The sequence below is a fragment of the Panthera leo genome, chromosome D4 (assembly GCF_018350215.1).
Source record: "Panthera leo isolate Ple1 chromosome D4, P.leo_Ple1_pat1.1, whole genome shotgun sequence".
Lineage (NCBI taxonomy): Eukaryota > Metazoa > Chordata > Mammalia > Carnivora > Felidae > Panthera > Panthera leo.
The window spans coordinates 50,428,638-50,453,014 of NC_056691.1; the positions used below are offsets into that span (position 1 = coordinate 50,428,638).

A 24,377-nucleotide genomic window follows, 5' to 3' on the forward strand; every position below is an offset into this window, starting at 1 on the left:
TGATTTTCAGCACATATTCAGCAGGTAATAAGTGTTTACTGAATGGTCTAGAAATGACTCTCTTCCATTAAAACTCAGAGGCAGTCTGTAACCATGCCTACTCAGCCAAGGTAAAGAGACGAGCCAGTGTGTGCTCTGTAAGCCTAGGCATTCTTAGGCTGCTGTAGTGGGCATACTTACAGAACTGGAAGATAATCTGACATGTAAGCATGACACAGAAGTATGTAATGGAAAACTGGAACAGGAATAACAACAGCTATGGAAATACATATATTTAAAAACTTTTTAGTAATCTCTATGCCCAACATGGGGTTCAAACTCATCAGAGATCAAGAGTTGTATGCTCTACTAACTAAGCCAGCCAGGTACCCCTGGAAATATACTAATAGCATTTTAAGACTAATTCATTGTGATTGGAATATCAACTTCCATAAAAAAGAATCACACCAGAGATACAGGGTGGTGTAAAACAAGATGGGGCATGGGTTCCTGGGGATAGGAGAAGAGAATGGTCCTGTCTGAGGGGGGCGGGGGAAGATAATACAAGAGTCTGATTGAGACCAGGGTGGTCTTAGTTATTTAGTTACTTCCCTAGTTACTTCTGATTCTAGGCTTTGCTAATATTTTAGTAAGAAGGGTTTGGAATTAACTCTAAGTCCACATGATAATTTCAGCTAAAAATTATTTGTAGTTATTGTACATACACATATGCTTAAGTTTAATAACGTGCATATAGACCATTCCATGGTCTAGATTAATCTCTTTTCAATGAATCCCTTTTGTTATCTTTTATTTTTGTTTATTTTTATTTTATTTTGGAGAGAGAGCAAGCAGGGAAGGGGCAGAGAGAGGGAGACAGAGGATCTCAAGTGGGCCCTGCACTGACAGCAGAGAACCCGTTGTGGGGCTCAAACTCAGGAACTGTGAGATCATGACCTGAGCTGACGTTGGACACTCAACTGACTGAGCCACCCAGGTGCCCCCCGCTTTTGTTCTCTTAAAACTTGAAATTAAAAAAAAAAACCTCAAAAGTCTTTTCAGATCTAGTTGAGTAGAGGAATCTGGATGGAGAAAACTCCAACCAAAACCTTTCATCAAGATCACAGAACCCTGTGCCATGAGGTGCCCGCAGGGCTGGGCGTGTTATATGTGAGTATATCTGCAGCCTTCACCGCAGGCGTGTTATATGTGGGTATATCTGCAGCCTTCACCATGTGCTTTAGATTCACCGAGATCTTTCCCCTTCAAACTGGGGCTTCAAAAGGAAAATGTGTACATAGTGTAAAGATAAACATTACCTCAATGTTTACAAAGATGCTTAACTCCCTACTCCAGGAGGGACCACTCCATCTCCAGGGAAAGCTTAATTGTTTAGTTCAAGGAGACTGTATGTAGTCCACCTTCAACTATAATCACAAAGTGACCTGCACCATCACCAGCTTGCTCCTTCAAGCATCACTGCCATGGCAGTTCTGTGAGGGGGGAGCAGAGGGTATGGCCAGAGAGAGCAGAGAGGACATTCAGAACGCCTGGTCCTGGGCACACAGGCCACCATATGCAGCTTTGGTCTTTGTTGGTAAGGCCTTTGAAAGCAAAAGATTTGATTTTTCTGCTTCTCATAAAAGTGATACATGTTTGTGATAGAAAACTTGAAAAGACCAAATAATTATCTATATATAATCCATATATATATATATATATATATATATATATATATATATATAATCCACACACACATATATATATATGAAGCATTACCCATATTTCCACCAAGAGAGAACTACCCTGGACACTTTTTGCCATATTTCCTTCCTCATCTATGATTAGATGCTTCTAAAGGACATACTAATAGATACAGGATTAGAGTGATTTTCCAATACATTTTGAATCTTGTTTTTATTACTCAGTATTACATGCTGACAATTTTCCCATGGGCATCATCTTCAGCTATAATTGATCACATTTTAGGCCCTGAAATAAACCAGAGCACATCTCCCCTGACCCAACCAAAAAAAGAAAAAAAGAAAAAAAAAAAAAAAAAGAAAAACCCAAAAAACTAAAACCAGTCATCAGCCCACAGACCAGAAGCAAAACTCTCTGGATATCAGCAAAGGATGAATAAATAGAACTGACAAAGACATGTAGCTGATTTTGCCACATTCCCAGTAACTCAGTACAATGTAGTTCATTGAAATTAGTCCCACATTTCTTTGCTGTTTTTCAAACTGCCACTTTACAGTATGTTTGCCAAGGCTCTTAAAATGTTCTCAGCCTGGCACATCCACTCAGCTCTGGGCATTAAGGTTGCCCTGTACTACCACCACCAGCTGATGCCACAATGGACACACACACATACACACAGCATGTCATCTAAAATGACAAAGTCTCAGGAATGCAAACTCCAGCTGTTCTTTGGGCCGGGTGTACCCCCCTCTGCTGGCATGATGGGCTTTAACTCATGAACGCCCCACTAAGCAAGAAGATGCCAGCCTGGACCAAAGATGACAAGGCTGGGACATGCCATGTCAAAGATCATAATCACCGTACTCAAGCTGGGGGAGACTCTTGATACGGTGTCTTTTACATCTGGGAAAACTGAGGCCCACAGAGATCACATGCCTTGCTCAGGGGCGGACAACTACTGGCGTAGCATTAATAGTGGAAGCATCCTTGTAGGGAAGGCCGAACTGCCAGACTCACAGGCTGAAGCTCTCTCTTTCTTCTTCAACGCCTGTGCCCATGTCCAAGCCATTTGGCCGCAAGTCAAGGAAACTGCATGACAAGAAACACCACAGAGGACTTTGCAGAGATGACGTTTCCAAAGAAAAGTTCCTTTCAAAAGCCCACAATGGCTCTTTTGGGGAGCAGCTCTGGCTCATGTGAGAGGTTCTGCTTCTTTTTACAGACCTGATCTCATCTTGCCATGACAGGCCAACCTTGGCTACCGTACTCACCCAGGCATCTCCAAGGGGAGTTTAGGCATGATCTGGCCACCCCTTAGGGGAATATAAGGTCAGCATATGCTTGGGCCTACATGGGTTGTGGCGAGGACTTATAGAATAAGGCTTTCCAAATCTTTGGTCTCCAAAGTGCCCTGGTCCTAAATTATCCATTGTTAAATGGGTGGTTTTGGAGCTAAAGCCTAAAATCACTAGGTGCAAGGACCTCAATAATTAGCCAACTGGAGGAGGAGTGGGAGACTTAGTGTGACAAAATGGTAGTAATGGCAGTGAGAGACGGAGAGGAATGTAGTTTAGATATGGAGAAACAGATGACCACACTTGTCTGAAGTAAAGGTAACAAGTGTGAGAAGTAGATAAAATAATTACGTAAAGAACTTAATGGAATATCTGGAATTCAAGAAATGGAGCTACTGTCTATTTCTTGAAAATGCTTGTGTGCCTTGTACATACTAAGAACTCAGTGGCAGGTGTGATACAATGATGCAGAAGGACTGAGGGGTGAGAATGAACAGGGCTGGGCTTATTTTCTTTCTCTGAAGCCCTCCCTTAGGATGAGTTTCATTTCCTTCTCATCTTCCTCTTTCCATCTTCTCTCCTTCCTCACCCCATGCAGCAGTGGTGGGTGTGGTAGGGGCCCAGGTGGAGGCAGGGAGGGAAACCTCAAAATCTAGAGACATACCACAAAGATGGAACAGTATTACCCAAAGTTTGCTGCGTGGACCATGATCTTTATGTTAACGAGTGATAACAAATGAAAAAAATTTTGCGGGAGTCAAATGTAGTTAAACTGAGTGGGTTACACAAAACTGAACCAGCTTCTTCACTGCAGGACGTCTCAAGGTCTTTAATCTGCAATTCTACATTGTGGGTCTTCAGGGCTGGAGATGATATAGCATTTTGTAAACTTACTTGATCAAAGGAAAGAAGTCTGTTTTCACTGAGCATTACTCAAGATCAACTTTTTTTTAAAATATAGTTGGCACACAATGTCACATTATTTCAGGTATACAACATAGGGATTGCCATGCTTCTTTGTTATGCTATGCTCACTCACCATCTGTCACCATACAGAGCTATTACAGTGTCATTGAGTATATTCCCTATGCCATGCCTTTTATTCCCATGACTTCTTCATTACAGGACTGACATTTTGAGGAATATTCTTGGCCAATACTGATCCTTAGATTTTTCTTCTTTGCTTTACTTTCCCACCTCATTGAGCTAACCTCCAATCCTAGAGAAGACCCGGAGTGCTAAAAATAGTAAATCTCACATCTGAGAGTAATTGTCATGCACAGCCTTGCCGCCAGAGTGTGGTCTGGGAACCAACAGCACGGACATCACCTGGGAGCACAATGTGCACGTTCAAGTCCCCTTCCAGGTGTACTGAATTGGAATCTACAGTTTGGCAGCATGCCCATGTGATTCACATGCACAGTAAAGTCTGAGATGCAGACCGAGGGAGCTTGGTAGTAGGCCCTGAGCTCAATAATTCTGATTTGCTGTATCTGTGGCAAGGCCCAGGTATGTGCATTTTAAAACATAACCTCCAGAAGATTCTGATGCGCTGGCATATGGACCCCTATTAAGAAACACTGATTTAATTTAAGAGCTTCTATAGCCCAAGTGCCCTGCCATAAGGTAAAAGAACAGCCTTGTGACAGTATTTGGCCTCACAGCTGCACCTGTGCAAGGTAGGTTCTTAACAATCACCTTCATTGTTAGAAATAAGGAAATGAAACCCTAGAGGGAGATGGAGAAGGCCCTGGACCAAGATCACCCAGGGGTCAGCAGGTGCACGAGGGTGAGCAAGCACCCTCCTTCCTCCCCACCTCCACAACCTTCCTCCTCCTCCCTAATCAGCTTTTTATTCACCAGCTACTGCAATGCTAACAGCGCTTTCGGAGTCTGCTTTTGTTTTTAGTGAAAGGCCCACAAAACACTGCTGGTTATTTGTGCTTGCTAATGATAATTCTGATCAGCTCAATTCTGTCAGCTGACTCCCCGGCTGCCAGGGGCCCACAGCAGCCTGCTTATTCAATCAGGGACTGGCCCATTTTCTAATTACCAGCATCATTTGGGCTCGTTTCCTCCAACTGTGAACTTGCTTGAGTTCAAGTCTTCTTCAGCTGTTGCATTTACATGAGAAATGGCTCATCTGTCAAGTCTGTGTCTCTGTTCGCCTCCCTCTCCCTGTTGGAGACCAGATGCAATGGGTTCCCAGGCTGCCGCTGACCAGCAGGTCCCAATGGGAGCCATGAGGCAAGCCCTGTGGGGGGATGCACACACTGGCCTTCCTCACTGGGCTGGCCAGAGTGACCTCTTCCCAGCTTCTGAATTCCAAATTTCACTCCCACTCTGAGGCCAGAGAGGGTCACCAACCGTCCCAGTTTGCCAGGGATCGAGAGTTTTCCCAGGACATGAGACTTTTAGTGCCAAATCTGGGAGGGTTAGTCACCTGGACGCAGTAGTATGAGAGCATTCAACGCTGCCCAGGTGACCTAGCTGGAATTTAAAACAGAAAACTAACTGAAAGTTGGGGTATAGATGATACTAAGACTGATGATACATCCTTTCACTGCTCTGTGCCTAATTTTGCTTTTAAGTTCTATTGCTAATCCAACAGGATGAAGCTTTATTTCCAACAATGAAGAAGTGAAGTCTGCTGGCATGTTCTGAGATAAAGGTGGCACCAAGGGAGGAATGATTGGTATACAATCTCTGTGGATGGAGGTGCAACACCCTCAAAGTACTCTTCCTAATTCAAAACATATTATGTACTTGGTGTGTACTTGGCAATAGAGGCATGCGAGCATATATCCTGTAGACCCCCAATTCTCAAAGAGTTGACCATTCTATGGGAGACACCAATACAAAGATGATAAACTGCATCTGTTACAAGGATACCTAGGGGATCACTAAGATGGCAAAAGGCCATGGGAGCTGGGAAGGGAGAAATGGGGTATCCTTGCTCACTATATGCCAGGGACTTTATATTCATTATCTCATTTAACAGCCAACATTCCTTAAGCCCTTACCATGCGACTAATCCATTTAATGTCTACAACAATTCAATTATTATACCCATTCTAGGAGTGAGGAAAATGAGGCTTTGAGAAATCAACTACTTGCTGAAGATTGCAAGTTAGTAAATGAAGAGTTTGAACCCAGAGAGACTGAGTCTGGTGTTAGGCACTGAAGTTGAATCTCCTCCCCTGTGGGGTGCTGGACACTCCGTAAACATCAGATGAAAGCTACAGGGTAGTCTCTGGGAACAGACGAGTACAGCTGTCCATGGTGGACGCATGGCAGAGAGGAACCTGAGGTGGGGTCTCTGAGTTCTACACTCATGCAATCCCAAGGCATGATATCGGAAATATCCCACTGGAGATGTGGGAACTCAGAATGCTCGTGTTCTAAAGGAAGCTGGCTGCTCAAATGTTGCCCTTCTGGCCTTTTGCTGCATTAGATCCTAAAGAATGCACACTAGAATGTGAAGCCAAAATGCCTGACTTGCTTATCATTTTGCAAGGGCTGAAGATGAGTGTGTCATTATTTTACATTTTTTAGTTTGTAGCTATAAGTTCTTCAAAGCATACCCTTCTTATGAACATCTGAGGAACTTGTGTTGCACATACAGGGTACCTGATATATGCAAATTAAATAAAAATGTGTTCATCTGACATACTATGACTGATTTTAATATGTTCATTGCTACAGTCAACTTAGAAGTTAGGTGTTCTAGCATTATCAACTACTGAAAGTGTTCCTATCAGTAAAAACAGTCCAAGAGTACAGTATTCTTAGTGGATACTGGACTATGCTAAGTATCCAGAGCCCGATATCATATAATTATAATTATTTTTTTAAAGTTTATTTACTTATTTTGAGACAGAGATCATGGGAGTGGGGGGGGGCAGAAGGAGGGAGGGAAGGAGAGAGAGGGATTGGGAGAGAGGGAGAGAGGGAGAGAGAGAGAGAGAGAGAGAGAGACTATCTTAAGCAGGCTCCGTGCTGTCAGTGCAGAGCCTGATGCAGAGCTCAATTCCATGACCCAGAATTCAAGAGTCAGACGCTCAACCCACTGACCCACCCAGGTGCCCCTATAATTACTGTCCTTAGAAACGTTCTCAGTATCTTTTTCTGTTAACTTTATAGGCTTTGGTTTGTGTAAAATGAACACATAATTTCAGACAATTAGGCATGAAAAACATTTGTTAATATGTAAAAGCATTAAAGTTAATTACCCTGCAATTATAATTAAGAAAGCATAAAGGTAGGAAGGATTCTGTTTCAAGCAAGATTTAAAGAAATAAAAGGTTCTAGGGGAAAAACTGATAACCCTTCTTCCTCAGTTCCACTGTTAACAATTCCTGGCTAACCTTGAGTCAGTCTTCCCTATGCCTCCAAAGAAGCTCTCGTCTGGAACACTGAGCTGTTCAGAGCCTTTCTGTGACTCTCACTTCAGTCAGCTCCTAGTACTGCCAGGTGTTAGAATCCCTGGGGCTCTTCCTCAGTTACTGAAAATGACTGATAGTTTTTTGATGGCTAAGAAAGGCTGGCTGGAGCTCAGCTTAGTCTTACAATGGCCTTTATGCTTTTGTATGTAAAGAAGAAACTGTTGCTTCTATCCAGCTGTTTCTGTTCCTTTGAGGCAGTGAAACCGACACAGTGAGTGCTTTGGGGAGACTCTTCCTTCTGGTGGACCTTTGGGGGAAGGTATTTCCCCTGACGGTTTCTCCACCCTCTTGGTTTCCGTGGCCTGGAGTCCCTCTTTCCTTTGTCCTTGACATTTTCTAAATTAGCTTTGTCAACTCTTTCCAGCCTTTTAACTCCCTTGAGCTGTTTGCACACCTTTTCTTCTTGTACTGTTTACCCACAGCTGCCTTAAAGGACAAAGTAGGAGAAGTTCAATCGTGAAGCATTTCAGCTTCTTTCCACACTACTTGCCCAACTGAATTCAGAGACAACCTAGTTCCTGCCCCCAAGAACTTTCTAGAAAACTATTGTAAAAGAAAATGAAGAAGATGAGCACTTCTGTAGCCAACGATATATCTTATTTGTGTCCAGAAAGTCCTGTTTTTTTCCAGAACTCCCAGTGATGCAAACAAAAATATTTTTTCCCCATGTACTTTCATAGCATGATAATAGATTTCAAGTTGAGAAACTCTAAATGTGATATATCAATTTCTTTTCCAGACACAGATACTGTACCATATTAAACATCTCTCTCTCTCTCTCTCTCTCTCTCTTTGTATTTTTGATTCTTTAACAACAGAGCCTTGTTGACCCCGGAGGGACTGCCCCTCCCAGGGCTAGCCAATTCCTATATGTAGTAAACAACTCACCCTCCAGCTGTTTACTCCCCAACCAATACAAACCAATCAATCCAGAGCCCACAGCCCCAACCACCTCCCCTATGCCTCTCACCCTTAGGGCTACTAATGCCTTCCACAAATCACCCCAGATCCAGGTACCACACAACTAAGGCAGCCCCTAATCCCCAGGGCCTCCTGAAATTATTCAGATTAGTCAATTCTAATCTTGCTTAGCTTGGCTCACCTGTTCTTTCCCAGAGAAACCCCAATAAAGGCTTTTGCCCCCATTTTCTCTGTTTCCCCTGCCTCTAACCAACCCTGGTGGCTCCCCCACCGTGCCTTGCCCTGCCCCCCACCTTGACATGGTGTGTGCCCCTTGCCTTCGATCTGTGAGTGTAACACTCTATCTTTCCAATGGCAGTTGTTTCCTGATCTGTTGGCCTCACCATACATAAATAACAACAAAACCTATACTTAAAAAACATGTACATAAAGAGAAAGGAAGATGGACTAGCAAAAGACCATAGTCTGGGTCCTGTGTTGGTCATTATTCAAATGGACTTGGAAGAAAGTTAGTTGCAAAACTGCCATTTTTAATGTTTTAAGAAGAAAGTGTGATTTTAGTATAAAGCTCTGTATTATACGGGATAAGTACTCAGTAGAGCCAACTAGAAATAGCTGCGATGAGGGCATCCACATTAAGATACTACATGTTACAAAAGATGTTGAGGATTTCAAGGGTCCTTGACTTCTAAAGCACAGACTGAGTCCAACTATAAAAACACCTTATGAAGAAAACACAAGGAATTCCCATTCACCTAAACAATAACTGTTAAGTTTCTTAAATCAGATGTTCTGGATTTTAATATATCCCATTAAAATGCATCACAGGAGATTCAGTACGAAAAGCAAAGCCCTTCAGACACCGTATTCTCATCTGGAGCTTACTTCTGTCGCCATTTCTGGAGTCCAAGGGCTTACTTCTGTCTCTGTCTCTGGAGTCAAAGTGCTTACTTCTGTCTCTATCTCTGGCATCCAAGCACTGACTTCTGTCTCTGTCTCTGGAGTCCAAGCACTGACTTCTGTCTCTATCTCTGGAGTCAAAGCACTTAGTTCTATCTCTGTCTTTGGTGTCCAAGCACTGACTTCTGTCTCTGACTCTGCAGTCAAAGCGCTGACTTCTGTCTCTGTCTCTGGAGTCAAAGGGCTTAGTTCTGTCTCTAACTCTGGAGTCAAAGTGCTTACTTTTCTGTCTTACTCTTTGGAGTCAAAGCGCTTACTTCCGTCTCACTCTCTGGAGTCAAAGCTACTCGCAGGTAGTTTTGCTTGACTTGGCATGCCTAGCAGCAAACAGTAGGTGCTAAATATGTGTTCACTGATTAAAGGAATGTTTCTGGTTATCTTTGAATGGAGGTATAATGGATAACATGAGAGATCAAAGATGCTCATTTAAGGGAGTAAGTAGATAGGTGGCTGGTTTGGGAGCTGAGAATTAAAGCTACTCCCTCGAGCCCAATCCTACTACATTCTGCCAGTATAATCCCACTACAAACCACTATGTGGTTTACTACACTGGGTGCTGTGGACATCTTGGCATCTCCTGCTCCTGAAGCTGACCTCTAACTCCTGTCTAATGCTGTAGGCCTCTGGCTGACGGCTCATCATGAATGAGCATTTTGCATGGGTTTGTCAGTGTGCTGGGACAAAAGGCTGAGCTCCTAGAAGTAGCATGGTGACACTTACCAAAGGCTCTAGCTCCTTGCGGTCTATGAGGTTCATCTCTGTGACGAAGTAATAGAAGTGCTTGTAGCAGGTGTTGACATGGGCCTCCGCGCCCATCACAATGACCCGGTCAAAGTGGTGGATGTAGACGTGGACAAAGACTCGGAAAAGGCGGCACAGGATCTTCTTGCAGATCTGAAGGAAGTTCTTTGGGAAGGGAACACCTAGAGAAGTTAAAAAAAAGAAAAAAAAAAAAGGAGAACAAAGCCATGATGGGAAAGCTCTCATAGCCCAGGAGCACATGTGTGAGGCTGGAGAGCATCCTGGACCTGAGCTCCCTGGCCAGCCTACAGACGCCTGCTCTCTGCGGGTGGCTGTGTCGGATCCTGCCTAAAAAAAGTGGCTGAAATGCTGTTGTATTTAAATGCCAACAATGACCAGGAAGAGACCAAAAAATGAACGAAAAGGGCCAGGTTGGTTTCTTTACCTAAATGTATGGGTGTGTATGTGTGTCTATATCTGTATATATCTGTATATATCTATATATCTATATCTATAGCTATCTGTATATATCTATCATATATCAGTATATATCTGTATGTATAATGTGTGCATATACATTGGTTATATTTATATAAAAATATTCATTTTTACATACAAATGTGTGCTCTCCCTTCTTGTGTTTTTCCCCCACTTGATAGAGCACAAGAAAGTTCATCTTCCTCTTACATTAACATAAAGAAAACCAGCAGGAGGAGGGGAATGCTCCAAGGAGACAAGCGCTCCCTGACACATCGTGATGGGGGCGGGGCCTTGAGCACTGAAGTAAATTGAAAACACCTTCTCCTCAGAGGGAGCTGTTGTGCCAAAACTCCCGCCAAGGGTGGCCATGTGAGAACTCCTGAGTTTTCAAGATAATTCAGAAATTTGGAGTGCTATGTGAATTTGCTGCGTTTTTAAAACATCAGCAGTTAAAGTTTTACAGAAATACCAACGGTCAACACAAGACATCTTTCTAGCTTAATTTCACCTACAGGCTACCAGTGTGCAAATTCTGATCCAAATTTCTCCTGAGATTCACTGTTTCTGAGGTGGGCAAATGCAGCAAACTCCATAGACACTTTGCATTACTTATTACCACTTCATCCCCTTGTGGAAGGTAAGAGTGGGTTATGTGGCCAGAGGAGACACCCAGATTTCCTGTTTGATGACCACTACTGCTGTCTGGTCAGAGCAACACACAGCAGGATCCACAAACCCACTTCCTTTCCCCCTCTTAAACACTGTTCAAACTCTTGTTATTTACACTGTCCTAAAATGGTGACAAGTCTGTTGTAAGTCCAACAGACTTTGATTTCCTGCTCTGCAACTTTTCTATCTGTATCACCATAGGCAAGATACATAACCTCTCTGAGCTTCAGTTTTGCCATATGTAAGTAAAAGTTGCAACAGTTGTGAGGATTCGATACAGGTAAAATTTCCAGTGGCTGTCAAGAATGAGAAGTGGTACTCATGCAATTTTGGTTTCTCATCTATAAAAGAAGGATCATAATAAAGCCTTCCTTGCATGCGTTGGAGGGTGCTAACATGAGTAAAATCCTTCGACAGTGCCTAGAACAGAGTAAGAGCTCACCAAATGGGAATGGCCCCCTTCTCTCTGCACTACAGTGAGGGTCTGGAGCACCTCACTGTTGTTATAAGGAATATATTACCTTTCTCAAGAAAAGGTAGACATGGCAACCAGCCTTTCATCAGAATTGGAGAGTGTGCTCAGGACGTGGCCCTGGTCCCTAGGAAGCCTGGAATTTTGTTCTCTGTTCCTCCACAGGGTCCCAGTGGCAGCTGTCTGGTGAGATACTCTGTAATGGGATCACCTGGGACGCCCAGGACACGATGGGAGAGACAGAACATGACTGGCAGCTGGCAGAGGCAAGATCTGTCTCCCTGGGGCCCGGCACTCTTACCTGCTTTTCTTCAAAAACAAAGTGGGACCTATCAAATGAACCCAGGGAGAGACTCAGGCATAGTGTGGCAGCTGTCTGGGCAACAGATGCTGGGATTTAGGGATGGAGGTGAGGTACAGCTGGGAAGGAGGTGGTGGGCAGACCCTCGCAGAAATTATGGGTGGTTTTCTAGGCTGAGGAGAGGCCAGCAGAAAGCACTGCTGCCAGGCTGTGGAAGGTTCTGGAGTCTTCAAAGAAGCTCAAGTCCCAGAGATGATGGAATCCCCTCCAAGTGTGTTCCCATGAGAAGGGGAACCCTGTAACCCACACAGTGACAATACCAACGGCTGACATATTTTTCCTTTACAACCTCTCTGCAAAGTAGGCTTTACTACCTATATGTCATGGATGGCTAACACTGAAGCTCTGAAGCACAGATTGACTTGCCCCAGGCTATTTAGCTAAAAAGTGGCAGGGCTGGGATTTGGACCAAGACCGCTTGATTCTAAACACCAAAAGATCTGGTTAAGTTTGGAGTATAACTCTCTACCAAGGATAGAGGTATAGCTCGACTGCTAAGTGAAACAAGGCATCCAAAGGTTACTCTTTGGTGGTATAGAAATATGACTTAAAAAAAGAAAAGGAGTGGAGAGAGAGAGAGAGAGAAGTTTGAAAGAAGTCCACATCGCTGGCAGCCACAGATTCAAGGGGATAAGAGGAAGGCTAATTAATACACTCTACTGCCTTCAAGGAGAAATGTGTTTTCTCTGCCCATGCCTTGGGACTGGGGATCTGGGACTAACAGTAAAAGCCAACATCAACTGAGCACTTACTGTGTTGTAGGAACTGAGCCAAGAGATTTACACAGATTAGTTGATTAAGTTTGCAGAACAAGACTTGAAGACAGGTACTATTATTATTGTTTCCATCTCAAAGATGAGAAAACAGACTCAGAAAATTAAGTAGCTGCCCAAGGTCACTCAGTAGAGGAGGGGTCTGGACCCAGGTTTGTCCAATCCTAAAGCCCAGGACCACCCTGAAAACCTGAGATCCTGCTCTGGGGCTCCAACACACACCTGCAGCTCTGTGGCCCTTCCTTTCTGGGTGGCCTGAACCCCCTCCAGTGGGTTTACCTTTCACATCCCTGCCTCCAGTCTCTGTGGAGGCTCACCAGCTGCTAGAGAACATGGGGAGTCTTAGCTGTGTCAGTGCATCTGCTTGACTAGCCCCAGGCCCCACACACTGACTCAGAGGTAAAGCCAACTATTGGGCATACTGAGGATGTTCATGGCAATTGCTAGGTGTCTCTAGATGGTCCCCAGTTTGCCATATTCCCCCCATTCCTATTCTGCTTAGTTCTGAATTCCTGGTGCTACCTTCCATTCCATACCTGGTCTCTGGCCTTGCTTTTGTTCTCAAAGTTGGTTTGCCTCTATCTCTCCCTTTTGGGATATGGCTGGAAATTATCTTGAGAATAGCTGAGTTGCTTTGAGAATCTGCAAGGTCTACTTTTAAAGTCCTGGCCCTACAATTTACTAGCTGTATAGGCAGGTTACTTCACTCTTCTGGATTATTAAATAAAAACATTTGCTTTGCAGTGTCCTTGTACTAGTATCTGTACTGTAATGGGTATGTAGTGGGAACTTTTACACTAAGTTCTATTTTTTAATTTCTCACCTGAATTCCTCGGGACTCTAGCGGCTTAGTTGGATCTGACCCTTCCACCATTCCCTCCCTTACACGCAATTCATTCTTCAAAAGTGAACGCTGCAAATGGTTCAAGTCAGGACGTGCTCAGCATGTACCAGTCACCTCAGGCCAACTCTGGAAGCTGACAATCCTGGACTGAGAGTTCTAGGGAGCCCAGAAACCCCAGTGAGTTCTCTGCTGCACCAGAGATAAAATTTCAGTTCACAGAGCATGGGATTAAGAGTAAGAAAGCTACACAGCAGTTAGGAAATTCATTCCATAATATCTATGGTTCAGGGGCCACTCCTATAGTTTGTGTAATATTTTAGGTCTTTCCCCCTCTTCTCTTCAGCCTTCCAGGTGTTCAGATTTGTGTGTGTGTGCATATGTACGTATGTGTGTATACTTGTGGATATATGTGTGCATGCGTATATGTATGTATGTGTGTATATGTGTGAGTGTATGTGTGTTACATGTACGAATCTGTGTGTTTATATGTGTGTATGTACATGTATGCATATGTCTGTGTAGCATGTATATCTGTGTGTTTTCAATAAGCCTTCAGAAGGTGGGAGGTAGAAGAGACCACTCCCTTTGATGTAGAGAACTGGATGTCTAACCCTTTGGTGGACTCTGCAACTATCTCACCCTGTGTAACTGGCTTCATGGCAGCAAGATAGGGCAAGACTCAGCCCTGCTGATCCACTCCCTTCCTTGACAGGCCCCAGATGGGCCAGATCATGAAAAGTGATCCATCTGAGGGTTTTTGTCTTCATGGGGCTGCTAAGACGTATCCAATTTCCAAAGGAGCCAAGGAAAGGGCTCCTTGGCCAAGGAGCCAAAGGAAAGGGATCCTTGGGTGATGCCTGATACATATGTGTGTGAAGTCCTTTAGTCTCAGGGACATCCTGAGCAGTGATATTATTGTTGCAGCTTTGTTTTTAACTGAGGCTTAGCTCAGTGAAAGTATTTGCTCCTAGCCTCATAGCTAAAAGGAGATAATGATTTGGCTCTAAAACTCAGGTCTTTTCTTCTGCATCCTGTTACTGCAGGCTCCATGGTAGCAGGGAACAGATCACCATTTTATGACCTGCACTTAGCTCAGTACCTGGCTAATGGAAGGAGCTTGGAAAATGTGTGTTTGCTTGCTTTAAATGCATACAGTCCAGCAATAGGAAGAATGAAAGGCTAATGAATCATCACAAACGGATGCTGGGCTTGTTATAATGATGGCTGGCAGCTGAGGGGGCTGTACACTGGCTGGGTCTGGGCAAAGGGCTATGTGGACATGTGGCACCACTGATCCAGCTCAGGACCACATCCAACCTTCTGTCCCTCTGCTTCTCTTGTGTGTGTGAGATATTATGCACCCTTCACTTTAGTATTTCCCAAGCCATGTTTTGAAAATCACTCATCTTGGGAGATCCTTGGTTAAAAAAAGAGGATCATGAGATCAAATGTATTTGCAAAAATGATGCTTTTGGGGTGCCTGGGTGGCTCAGTTGGTTAAATGTCTGACTTATCTCATGGTTCATGAATTCGAGCGCCACGTTGGGCTCTGTGCTGATAGCTCAGAGCTTGGAGCCCTCTTTGGATTCTGTGTCTCCCTCTCTCTCTGCCCCTCCCCCACGCTCTCTTTAAAATAAATATTAAAAGAAATTTTAAATGCTGTTTTCATAGAGGTTTACAATGTATCTCTGCAAAATAAAGGATCTGAGAATTCCTGTAGGAAAAAGTCCTATTTTACTCTAAACTCCTCCCCCTGCCCCATAATATCTACTGGTTTAAAACACAGTCTGTAATCATACTCCCCAGCTTTCATTTCTATGTCACTCTACCTTCTATTCACAAGGTAGTCATGTGCAAAGTTAGTCCCTCTAAGCCTCAGTTTCCCCATCCAGAAAGAAACAGGGATGTTAATGTTGTCTGTAGCTCATGAGGTTGTTGTGAAGGTTAAACACACACACATAAAAAAGGTTTTGCCTAATGCGTTGCAGATAGTAAGCACCCTCTTGTGAACTGTTATTTTTAGTATCCCATAGACCCAAAGTTCTTTGGAAGACACTTTGGGATTAAATTCCTCCTGCATATTTATTTTCATGAGGGCAGTTTGGGCATTAACACATCAGTTCTGAACTCACAAAGAACTCACAGTGGCAAGTACTCAATTGAGCACTGGGTTACATTCTGCCTTATATTATCTTCTACAAATTTCTCATATTTATGTCTCATATTATTGTAAGCTCCCTGAACAAAGGGATTGTTTTAAATTCTGAGTCTGCTTTTAAAAGTACCTGGCACAGACCTAGGTAGGGAATACTTATCAATCAAAAGTGAATCATAAAAGAGCAGTGATTTTATTTAGTCAAGATGTGACTCTATCATTTCCTATTTGGGGGAGGAAAAAAGCCTACAGCAGAACAACAGTGTTTTGCCAGGGTCTTGACAAGGTCCTGATATGGGAAGCTTCACACTGCCTTTGGTGAAAAGGGAGGAGAACTCTGTGATAAGAACATTTTGATTTCAACAAGGAGGTGGGAAGAAAAAAATCTGAAACTCCTCTTTTCTTATCATTAAAACCTCCCTTATTTGCCTTTCAATGTATTTTTTCAGGTGCTGATAGTTAATTTTCAGTTACTGTACTCAATTAGAAAGTTAATGCTAGACAATATTAACCAGTAGTCTTAACTGAAGTAGATTGCATGTCTGAAGGGTTTGGAGTTAAACTTTGACTAGTCTTATTATAAACCAGATAAGCCATGTGACCATAATCCCAGACAGATATGTACTAATTGATAAAGAAAACAACCTTTGATCAGAAGGTCTCTAAATGATTTGCAATCAGTGATTGAGTCTCAGGGCAATCTCTTTCACCACCCCACCTTGAGCCACATCCCAGGACTCTCAGATTCAAGCTGGGGAATTTCAGACTCTAAGAAGTTATCCCCAAATGAGAAGATGTGTTCAGAAGAGTGTTCTCTACAGAGGTGATACACACACACGCACACACACAACCTTGGACCTGGATGATCTTGGGTCATGTGATGGAGTTGGGTCTCTGCAAATGGGTCAGTACCGAAACGAAGTTGGTGAACCTAAAACAGGGCCAGGCTGAGCCCAGATTCCAGAGGGAGCTGAGGCAAAATGCCTGGGCAGAGGTCAGAATCCCAAGCCAATCACTTGTATGTGCTTCCCTCAGGAATTTGCTCAACAATTAGACTCAAAGCAAGACTGGAGTTTGCTGGATGATCAGGCCAAGGAGGAGGCTGAGCCAGACAGGAGGGATGAAGGCAGAGGGTAAGGTGAGACTGGGGGGCCTGGACTCTCCTGAAGGCCTGACAGGCAGCCCCCAGCCCTGCCTCTGCTGCTCAGGAAGATGTGGTGCTCGGCAGGGAACCAGCATCTGACAGAGTCCTGCAGAGTTTATGAATGTGCCTAACCACAACTTTCTGATCTCCAAACCACAGTCAGTATGAGAGCTAAATCGAGCATGGAATATAATAATTTCTCTGGGGCCCCATGTGGATTTGCCTTTTATCTCGGACTTAGTAAATCTCCTTTCTCCCAAACAAAATTTAATAAAAAATTCCAGTAATTTCTGAGCTTCAATCCATTTTCTTCCTTCCTCCCCCCTCCTCTCCCTTCCCTTGCACTGTTAAGCAGATGCCCCATTCAATCCTTCCTTTTAGAAAACCCCTGAAAGAAAATAAACTATCTAAATGGCCTATGTTTTCTCTTTTGTTCTGTTATGGAAGCTGCAAAAGAAAAGAGTCCCTCAGAGAATGCAGAAATGCTTTGGATAACAGAGCCACAGATTGAAGACAAAGGTCCCAAACTCAAGACCCAGGTGAAAGCTTCTGTGCTAGCTATAGCACATTCCTGTTCTGTTTTCTATCTTTTTTTTTTTTTTTTAAGGTTTATTTATTTTTGAGACAGAGAGAGACAGAGCATGAATGGGGGAGGGTCAGAGAGAGGGAGACACAGAATCTGAAACAGGCTCCAGGCTCTGAGCAGTCAGCACAGAGCCTGACGCGGGGCTTGAACTCACGGACCGCGAGATCACGACCTGAGCCGAAGTCAGACGCTTAACCGACTGAGCTACCCAAGCGCCCCTGTTTTTTATCTTTTAAGAGAATGTCCAATGCTTGGGGAGGAGACTCTGGTCCATGATCACACTGGGTTGGACCCGGACTATGGAGATGTAGCAAGTAAGGGCTAAGAGGTTGTCTCCAGGGACAGCAGAGAACTTTCCTCAAAAATCCCAGGTTCCATAAGTAATTGGCAGATATTCCAGCCTGTCATTTATTTTGTTAATGCCTCTACTTCCTAAGAGCTCAGCTCAAAGACTTCCATCATCTCCAGCCTCAGGTTGTCTGCCATCTGCTGAACCTTCCTGAGCACAGATCCCACATGGTAATTTCATACTTCTCTGTGGACCCTGACTCAGGTCTGCCTTCTCTCCTAGACCGTACCCTCCCTGAGGGTCCTTGCAGCCGATCCTCGGTGCCTGGCAGGGAGCCTGGAGTGGGCTCACCATGTAACCAATAGTTGCCAAGTGCTGGACCCAGAGCTGAGCTCTCAAGCCACATGCTGACCCTGAAATCAAAGCTCAGAAAGGCGAGGGGACTGACTGGTTGGGATTTCAAACTAGGCTGTGATGAAAAGGGGTCTGAAGTCCAGCCTCTGATTCTGGAGCCTGTGCTCTTTCCACTCGGCCAGGACACTCAATGGGGTGTTCTCACAGCTCCTTTCATCTCTTTCATCCAACTGGAGAAACTGGAGAGGCAAAGCTTGTTAAAAGACGAAGGTGGAAGGCGGAGGTTTGGCTCTTACTTCTCCAAATGCATGTGTCGTCCAGCATTAAGAACAGTGGCTAAGGTATCTGGTTCTGGTGCCCATCAGACTTGGGTTCACATTCTAGCTGGGAAACTTCCGGGCTGCTTGCTCTTGAGCAAGTTTGCGAATGAAAAGGCTCATTTCCTCATCCAAGAAACGGGGATAATTAGACCTAGGTGTCTGTGAGATTGTGAGGGTTAAACATGGAGCACAGTGCCAGCAGGCACTCAGGAGCACCCAGTAACTAACAGAACTAACAGCCGGCGTTAACAGCTGTTAGGAAACTTTGGCTCTTCCTCATCAAAGCCCAGGGTGCCGGGGAAGGACAAATGAAACAGGACAGACGAAGTTACCTTTTCTTCAAAGGGCAAACTCTCCTGGAAAGTGGATCTGGGGAACATCCTGTGAGTTGTCTAAGGAGTTTCCACATGGCACAAGATGAAACCTAATGTTCTGGCCCATCCTTTTGGGACCCCTGATAGCACACGAATGACAACAACCAGAAATGCCCACAACTCCCTTTAAAACCGTCACTCACGTCTGAGGGCATTTGTGCTGTCCTTTTTGTCTTTGGGGTCCAGTAACCGAAGAGTGCATGGATGAAAATCCCTGCACAAGCCATAGAATTCCCTCATTCTCAATAGTTCCTGAAGAAAAACAACATCCCACACACGTGGGAAAAGAAAACAGACCTCCTCTGGCAGCGTGGCCGAGAACATACCATTTCCCAAACACTTGCAAAACAAAATGCAATTGGATCACGAGGAAAACAAACAGCGAAAAAAACCTCATAACACAGATCTGTTTCTTACAAATACACATCCTCCTCCTCTTAGCTTCCGCCCGCTGCCTGCCCATTGCATCACCGTTCTCCCGCCTCCTAAATGTATCTACATATTGATCTAAAGAAGCCCCATGTGCTCGGGCTCAGGCTGATGAAAAGTCAGCTGCAGAGGACTGACTCCTTGAAGCAGATGTTTTGTGTTATCTCTGTGCGTTCCTCAAGAAAGTGTCTGTTCGTCATGCCAAGCAAAACAATCCCGTGTAGCAAGACTTTGTTCCTCTGCCTTAAAAAAAATAAAGTCCCCAAACAAGCTGACAGCTGCAAATGGTTAGAAATAAACTGGCTACTACCCTGTTCCCCAACTCCCTTTGCCCTTCCCCAGTGCCCCCTGTGTTGCCCTCTGACCTACCACCACAGTGGTTGGACCAAAGGAAAATAGACTAGCATGTGATTATATGTTCTAAACAGATCGTTAATTCTTTCAGACATGCCATTTTGCCAGGCAGAGGAAGTGCTGTTTCAGCCACCCAAAGGAGCGACTGTAAATACAATGTGCCTGCCTCCCACACTTCCCTCTTCTCCCCATGTCACTTCCCTACTGCCAGAGGCTGTTCCTTATCTGCCCATTCATCTCCAGGATGTCTGCCTTCACCCTCTGCCATCGCAGCATGGAGGTGGAAGTAGACTGAGAAAGACCCAGGAAATCCTGAGGAAGATGCTCATTCACTACAGAAAGGCAATAAAAGCCGTAAAAAACAAACTGTAGCTAGTTCAGATGTGCTGAATTTGCTGAAAATCAAATGGGGCCAAATGGGGTGGAGTGAGAACAAGATGATAATCAACTTCATTAGTACTAGAAAGTCAGACAGAAGTACCTGCACTTTGATCATGAGCGCCAGTTGGAATCTGAAAATGACTCTGCCTTCTTGTCATGGATGATGTACTATGAGCATCATCACAAATAACACTTTCCTTTATTCACCAGCAGACTCATTTTTCCATGATGTGATGAAGGGCAATTAATCCCAAATCTTGTCTGAAGAGTTCTCCCTCCACCTCTACCACCACTTCTCTAGCTCAAGCCACCATCATTTCCTGCCTGGTTTGCTGGAGCTTCTCCCCTCTACTCTTGGATTTTTTCTAATCTCCCACTGGGCAAGCAGATAATCTTCCTACTATGCAAATCTAACCAAGCCATCCACCTTTTTGCATTAAACTCTAAAGCAGCTTCCTACTGCTTTAAGGTAACATCAGAGCTATTTAACACAGCAAGCAAGACCCTCTACGGTTTCAACTTTGTTTATCTCTCCATCATCACTTCCGGAGCCTCCTAATTTGTATATAATACTCCAGTCTTCTGGAGCTAAGATCCTATTCTGCTCACTCTGGGAGTTGCCTCATACTGAAGAGTTGGCAGCTGGAAACCCTCTTCTTCAACTTCCCCTTCTCGTCTGGCTAACTCCCATTTGTTATTCAAGGCTCAACTCCATCATCACTTCCTCTAGGATATCCTCCTTGTCCACCTAACCCATTCAAGTCAGGCATATCATGATGCCCTGTACTTCTCCTATGACAATACTTGCTACATTATAATTGTCCATTTTTTAAGTCTCCCCCTGGACTGAAAATTTTGTACTGTCAGGGAATGTACTTTTACCTTTCTTGTTCACAGTTATCCCTGGCATCAAATGCATACCAGAACATGGTGGTCTCAGTGAGTATCTGTAGAGTGAATACATGAACAAATGACCATGTAAAGTGTGGGTGGTGAAAACTTCTGCTTGGGTTGCCTTTGCTTTTCCCATCCCCAAGCAGTGGCCTTGAGTTACTGCCTGAAAACTCTTGCTCTGTGGAAAGTTTCCCTGGGGGAATTGAAAAACAGGCCCATGTTTAACCTTGTCATGTCTGAAGTTATAAGGCTTCAGTGAAAGTTGATACTTGTATCTCTTCATACTTGGCAGATCACAGAGAGAAATGCATTTTTCTATCAGGTTTTCACTCATAAAGAGAAAGAAGCAACCCCTCAAACCGTATTGTATATTTGTACTGAAGTGCGTATTTTCATATAAATAGAAAAGTGCCAGACAGGTAGTTTTCCAAATTTAGCAAAGTCAGAAATAAGCCAGGATTGACTGACAAATACTCCTGATACATGACGGGGGTAAGCAGGGGACAGGGAGAAGACAGCAAAGCAACAGATCCTTTTTGCAAAGGGTGGGCAGATCCAGAAAGAATGATGACTGGAACCCAATTTAAGGAGTGCTTTGCAGAGCCACAAGGCAACAGTGACCAGGAAGAAATTAATCTGAGGTAGGGGTGTGACTGTTGGGGGATCTTCTCCAGACAGAAAGAGTCTAAGAAAAGGACACTTGGCCAAAGACATTCAGGGCAGACCCTGCCTGCAAAGACCCTTGAAGCCTGAAGCTGAGGGGAAAATGCCAAGTGGACGCAGATGACTCTTTACACCTGAGCTGGAGGGGTGAAGGCAGGGACTGAGCAAGAAATGGTGAGTCACTGTATTTGCATGTAAGAGCCAATGAGGGTGAACCAGTAAGAGAGGGGTCAAACCAGAAATAGAGCTCTGATACTTGATCTCTGGGATCCAAGTTCAGCTAAAATCACGGACTAAGCTGTGTATCTGTAAATTACCTACTTGAATACAGTCTGAACCAGGAATCACAAAATCGAATGCCTTCAAGGGTCAGAAAGAAAAAAAGAAGAGTATAGTCGGTTGGGTGTAATAAGATAGTGAGCAGTGTGTACAGTGACAACCCGAGAGGGCTCTAGGCAGGAAAGGACAAGAGCCCTTCTGCCTCAGCTGACTGCTGTTGAGGGGGTATATGGGTCTAGGACTGCCAGATCTTCTAGGAGCCTAGATTCCAATGTGGAATCTGTTTATAGTTAAATGTTGGTGGTTAATTCAGAAACATTAAAAATTTTAACATTTAATTTATTAAGGTTATTTATTTTTACATAGTTAGCTTGGAAAAGCTGACTTTCTATAAGATGACAGCTTAATTTTTAAAGATTTACACTAAAAAATGTAAAATGCTCTGGTAGTAATGAGCTACAGCAATGAGCACACAACACCCATATCTTAGCTTCTTTTTTTTTAAGTTTATTTATTTTTGAGAGAGAGAGTGTGTGCACACAGGTTGGGGAGGGGTAGAGAAAGGGAGAGAGAGAATCCAAGGCAGGCTCTGCACTATCAGCTCAAAGCCTGATGTGGGGCTTGAACTCATGAGCCATGAGATCATAACCCAAGCCAAAGTCGGATGCCCATCCAACTGAGCCACCCAGGTACCCTCCAGATCTTAGCTTCTAATACCATTCTTGAATAAAAGGAATCAGGGCTCCTTGGAGAAACGGCTGATTCTAGGGCTGCAGAAGGAAATGTAAAAGACAGCCTGGCACCTTGTAGTGCCAGAAAGAAAGGATGTCTTCAATAAAATCACAACCTTAGGGGTATGTCCAAGGGACACTGGAGGCAACCTGAAAGAGCTCGTGAACCACCAAAGCTGGAATGGGAGCAACAAAATAAATGGAAGAGTACTGGATTGTAACCCAAAGTATAAAATAAATATCCACAAGTCCCGACTGATAGACGGTTGAATAAATGAATGGAAAATTGACAAACGTCCCATGGAGGGGAATTCCAGGTAACTTATGTAGATACTTCCCCCTGAAGGAGGTGGAGGCCCCCTCCCCGCCACTGATTGTGGGGTACACTAGGTGACTTTCTTCCAAAGAGTAAGTATGGAAAGAGTTAATGGAGAAACCTGGCAAGCACTACATTGGCCAGGTGATCAAGATTAATATCAATGACAAGTCATGTGCATGGCATAGATCTTTGATATGATGTGATGAAAATGTCACTTCATATCTGTAGTCTTCCTCTCAAGAACTTATAGCCCCTGTCTAACCATGAGAAAAACATCAGGGAAACCCAAACTGAGGGGACATTCTATAAAATATTTGACAAGTAGTGCTCAAAATTGTCAAAGTCATCAAAAACAAGAAATGTCTGAGAAAAACATCATAGCCCAGAGGAGCCTAAACAGATTTGATGGCTAAATGTAATGCAGTGTCCTGGATGGAATCCAGGAACAGGAAAGGGGCATTAGGGAAAGATTCATAAAATGTGAATACTGTGTGGAGTTTATAGTACTGTTGTTAGTTCCTTAGTTATGACACATGTATTATAGATATAAATGTAATGTAAGATGTTACCAACATGAGAAACTGTGTGAGGGATATATGGGTTCTCTCTGTACTACCTTTAAACTTTTGGATAAATCTAAAACTATTCTAACTAAAAATTTTATTTAGATAAAAAATACCACTCTGTGGACCACAAATATTTGATTAGGCCCTGAAACCATAATTTTTTCCCTTTGGTTCATGCACTGACATTTCTATGTTTACTGATGAAACTCTGATCAGGATGGCTACATAATTTGCAGAGCCCCTAGTTCACAAATTATTAAGAATTTCAAGATGATGACAGCAGAGTATTCAACCGAGCACAGGGCTCTCCTGAGGGCAGGCTCCATGTGACTGTACATGACCCGTGGCTGGGAAGCAGACAGTCTCTGATACATAGCATGGTCTGAACAGAGCTGTCCAGTTATTGGGAAGCAGACAGTCTCTGATACATAGCATGGTCTGAACAGAGCTCCTAGTTATTCTTGCCAGATAAAACTCCCACCTACGCTCTTTATTTGTTCACTAACCAATTTACATAACTAACAAACATTTATTTATTTGGTGGTGTGCTAGATACTAGAGATTCAGCAGTGAGCAAGAGTTAAAATGGACTGATAAATCATAAGGTCACCTTATATGTAACTGAATTTGGGCACTGACCCTAGGACCTCCCCCAGGCAGACACCCCTCAGGTTCATCCCCTCAACCTCTTGATTTTCCCCTTTTCTCCCATCTCAACTGCAACACTACTTCCTACAATGGGATTTCTTGTATGTGTATGTATTTAAGTTTATTTTACTTATTTTGAGAGAGAGAGAGAGAGAGAGAGAGAGAGCGAGCACCCACAGGGAGGGGCAGAGAGAGGGGGAGAGAGATGGAATCCCAAGCAGGCTCCATGCTGTCAGCCTGTCAACAC

The 24,377-nt window shown here is 43.8% G+C and overlaps 1 protein-coding gene across 4 annotated transcripts in view; it reads right to left on the reverse strand.

Moving 5' to 3' along the window:
• Positions 1–24,377, reverse strand: part of MOB3B (MOB kinase activator 3B) — a 197,828-nt gene that overhangs the window by 22,406 nt on the left and 151,045 nt on the right. For 2 of the 4 annotated variants that reach the window (XM_042912670.1, XM_042912671.1), the window contains 2 exons: positions 10,025–10,227; positions 7,752–7,849 (listed from right to left, as the gene is read on the reverse strand). The exons of 1 other annotated variant lie outside the window; for it this stretch is intronic. In XM_042912670.1, the coding sequence (XP_042768604.1) occupies positions 7,760–7,849; positions 10,025–10,227 (293 nt within the window). In that variant the 3' untranslated portion in view covers positions 7,752–7,759. Of the gene's footprint in view, positions 1–7,751; positions 7,850–10,024; positions 10,228–24,377 lie in introns of those variants that run through there. One more of the 4 variants, XM_042912672.1, reaches the window with a different exon arrangement.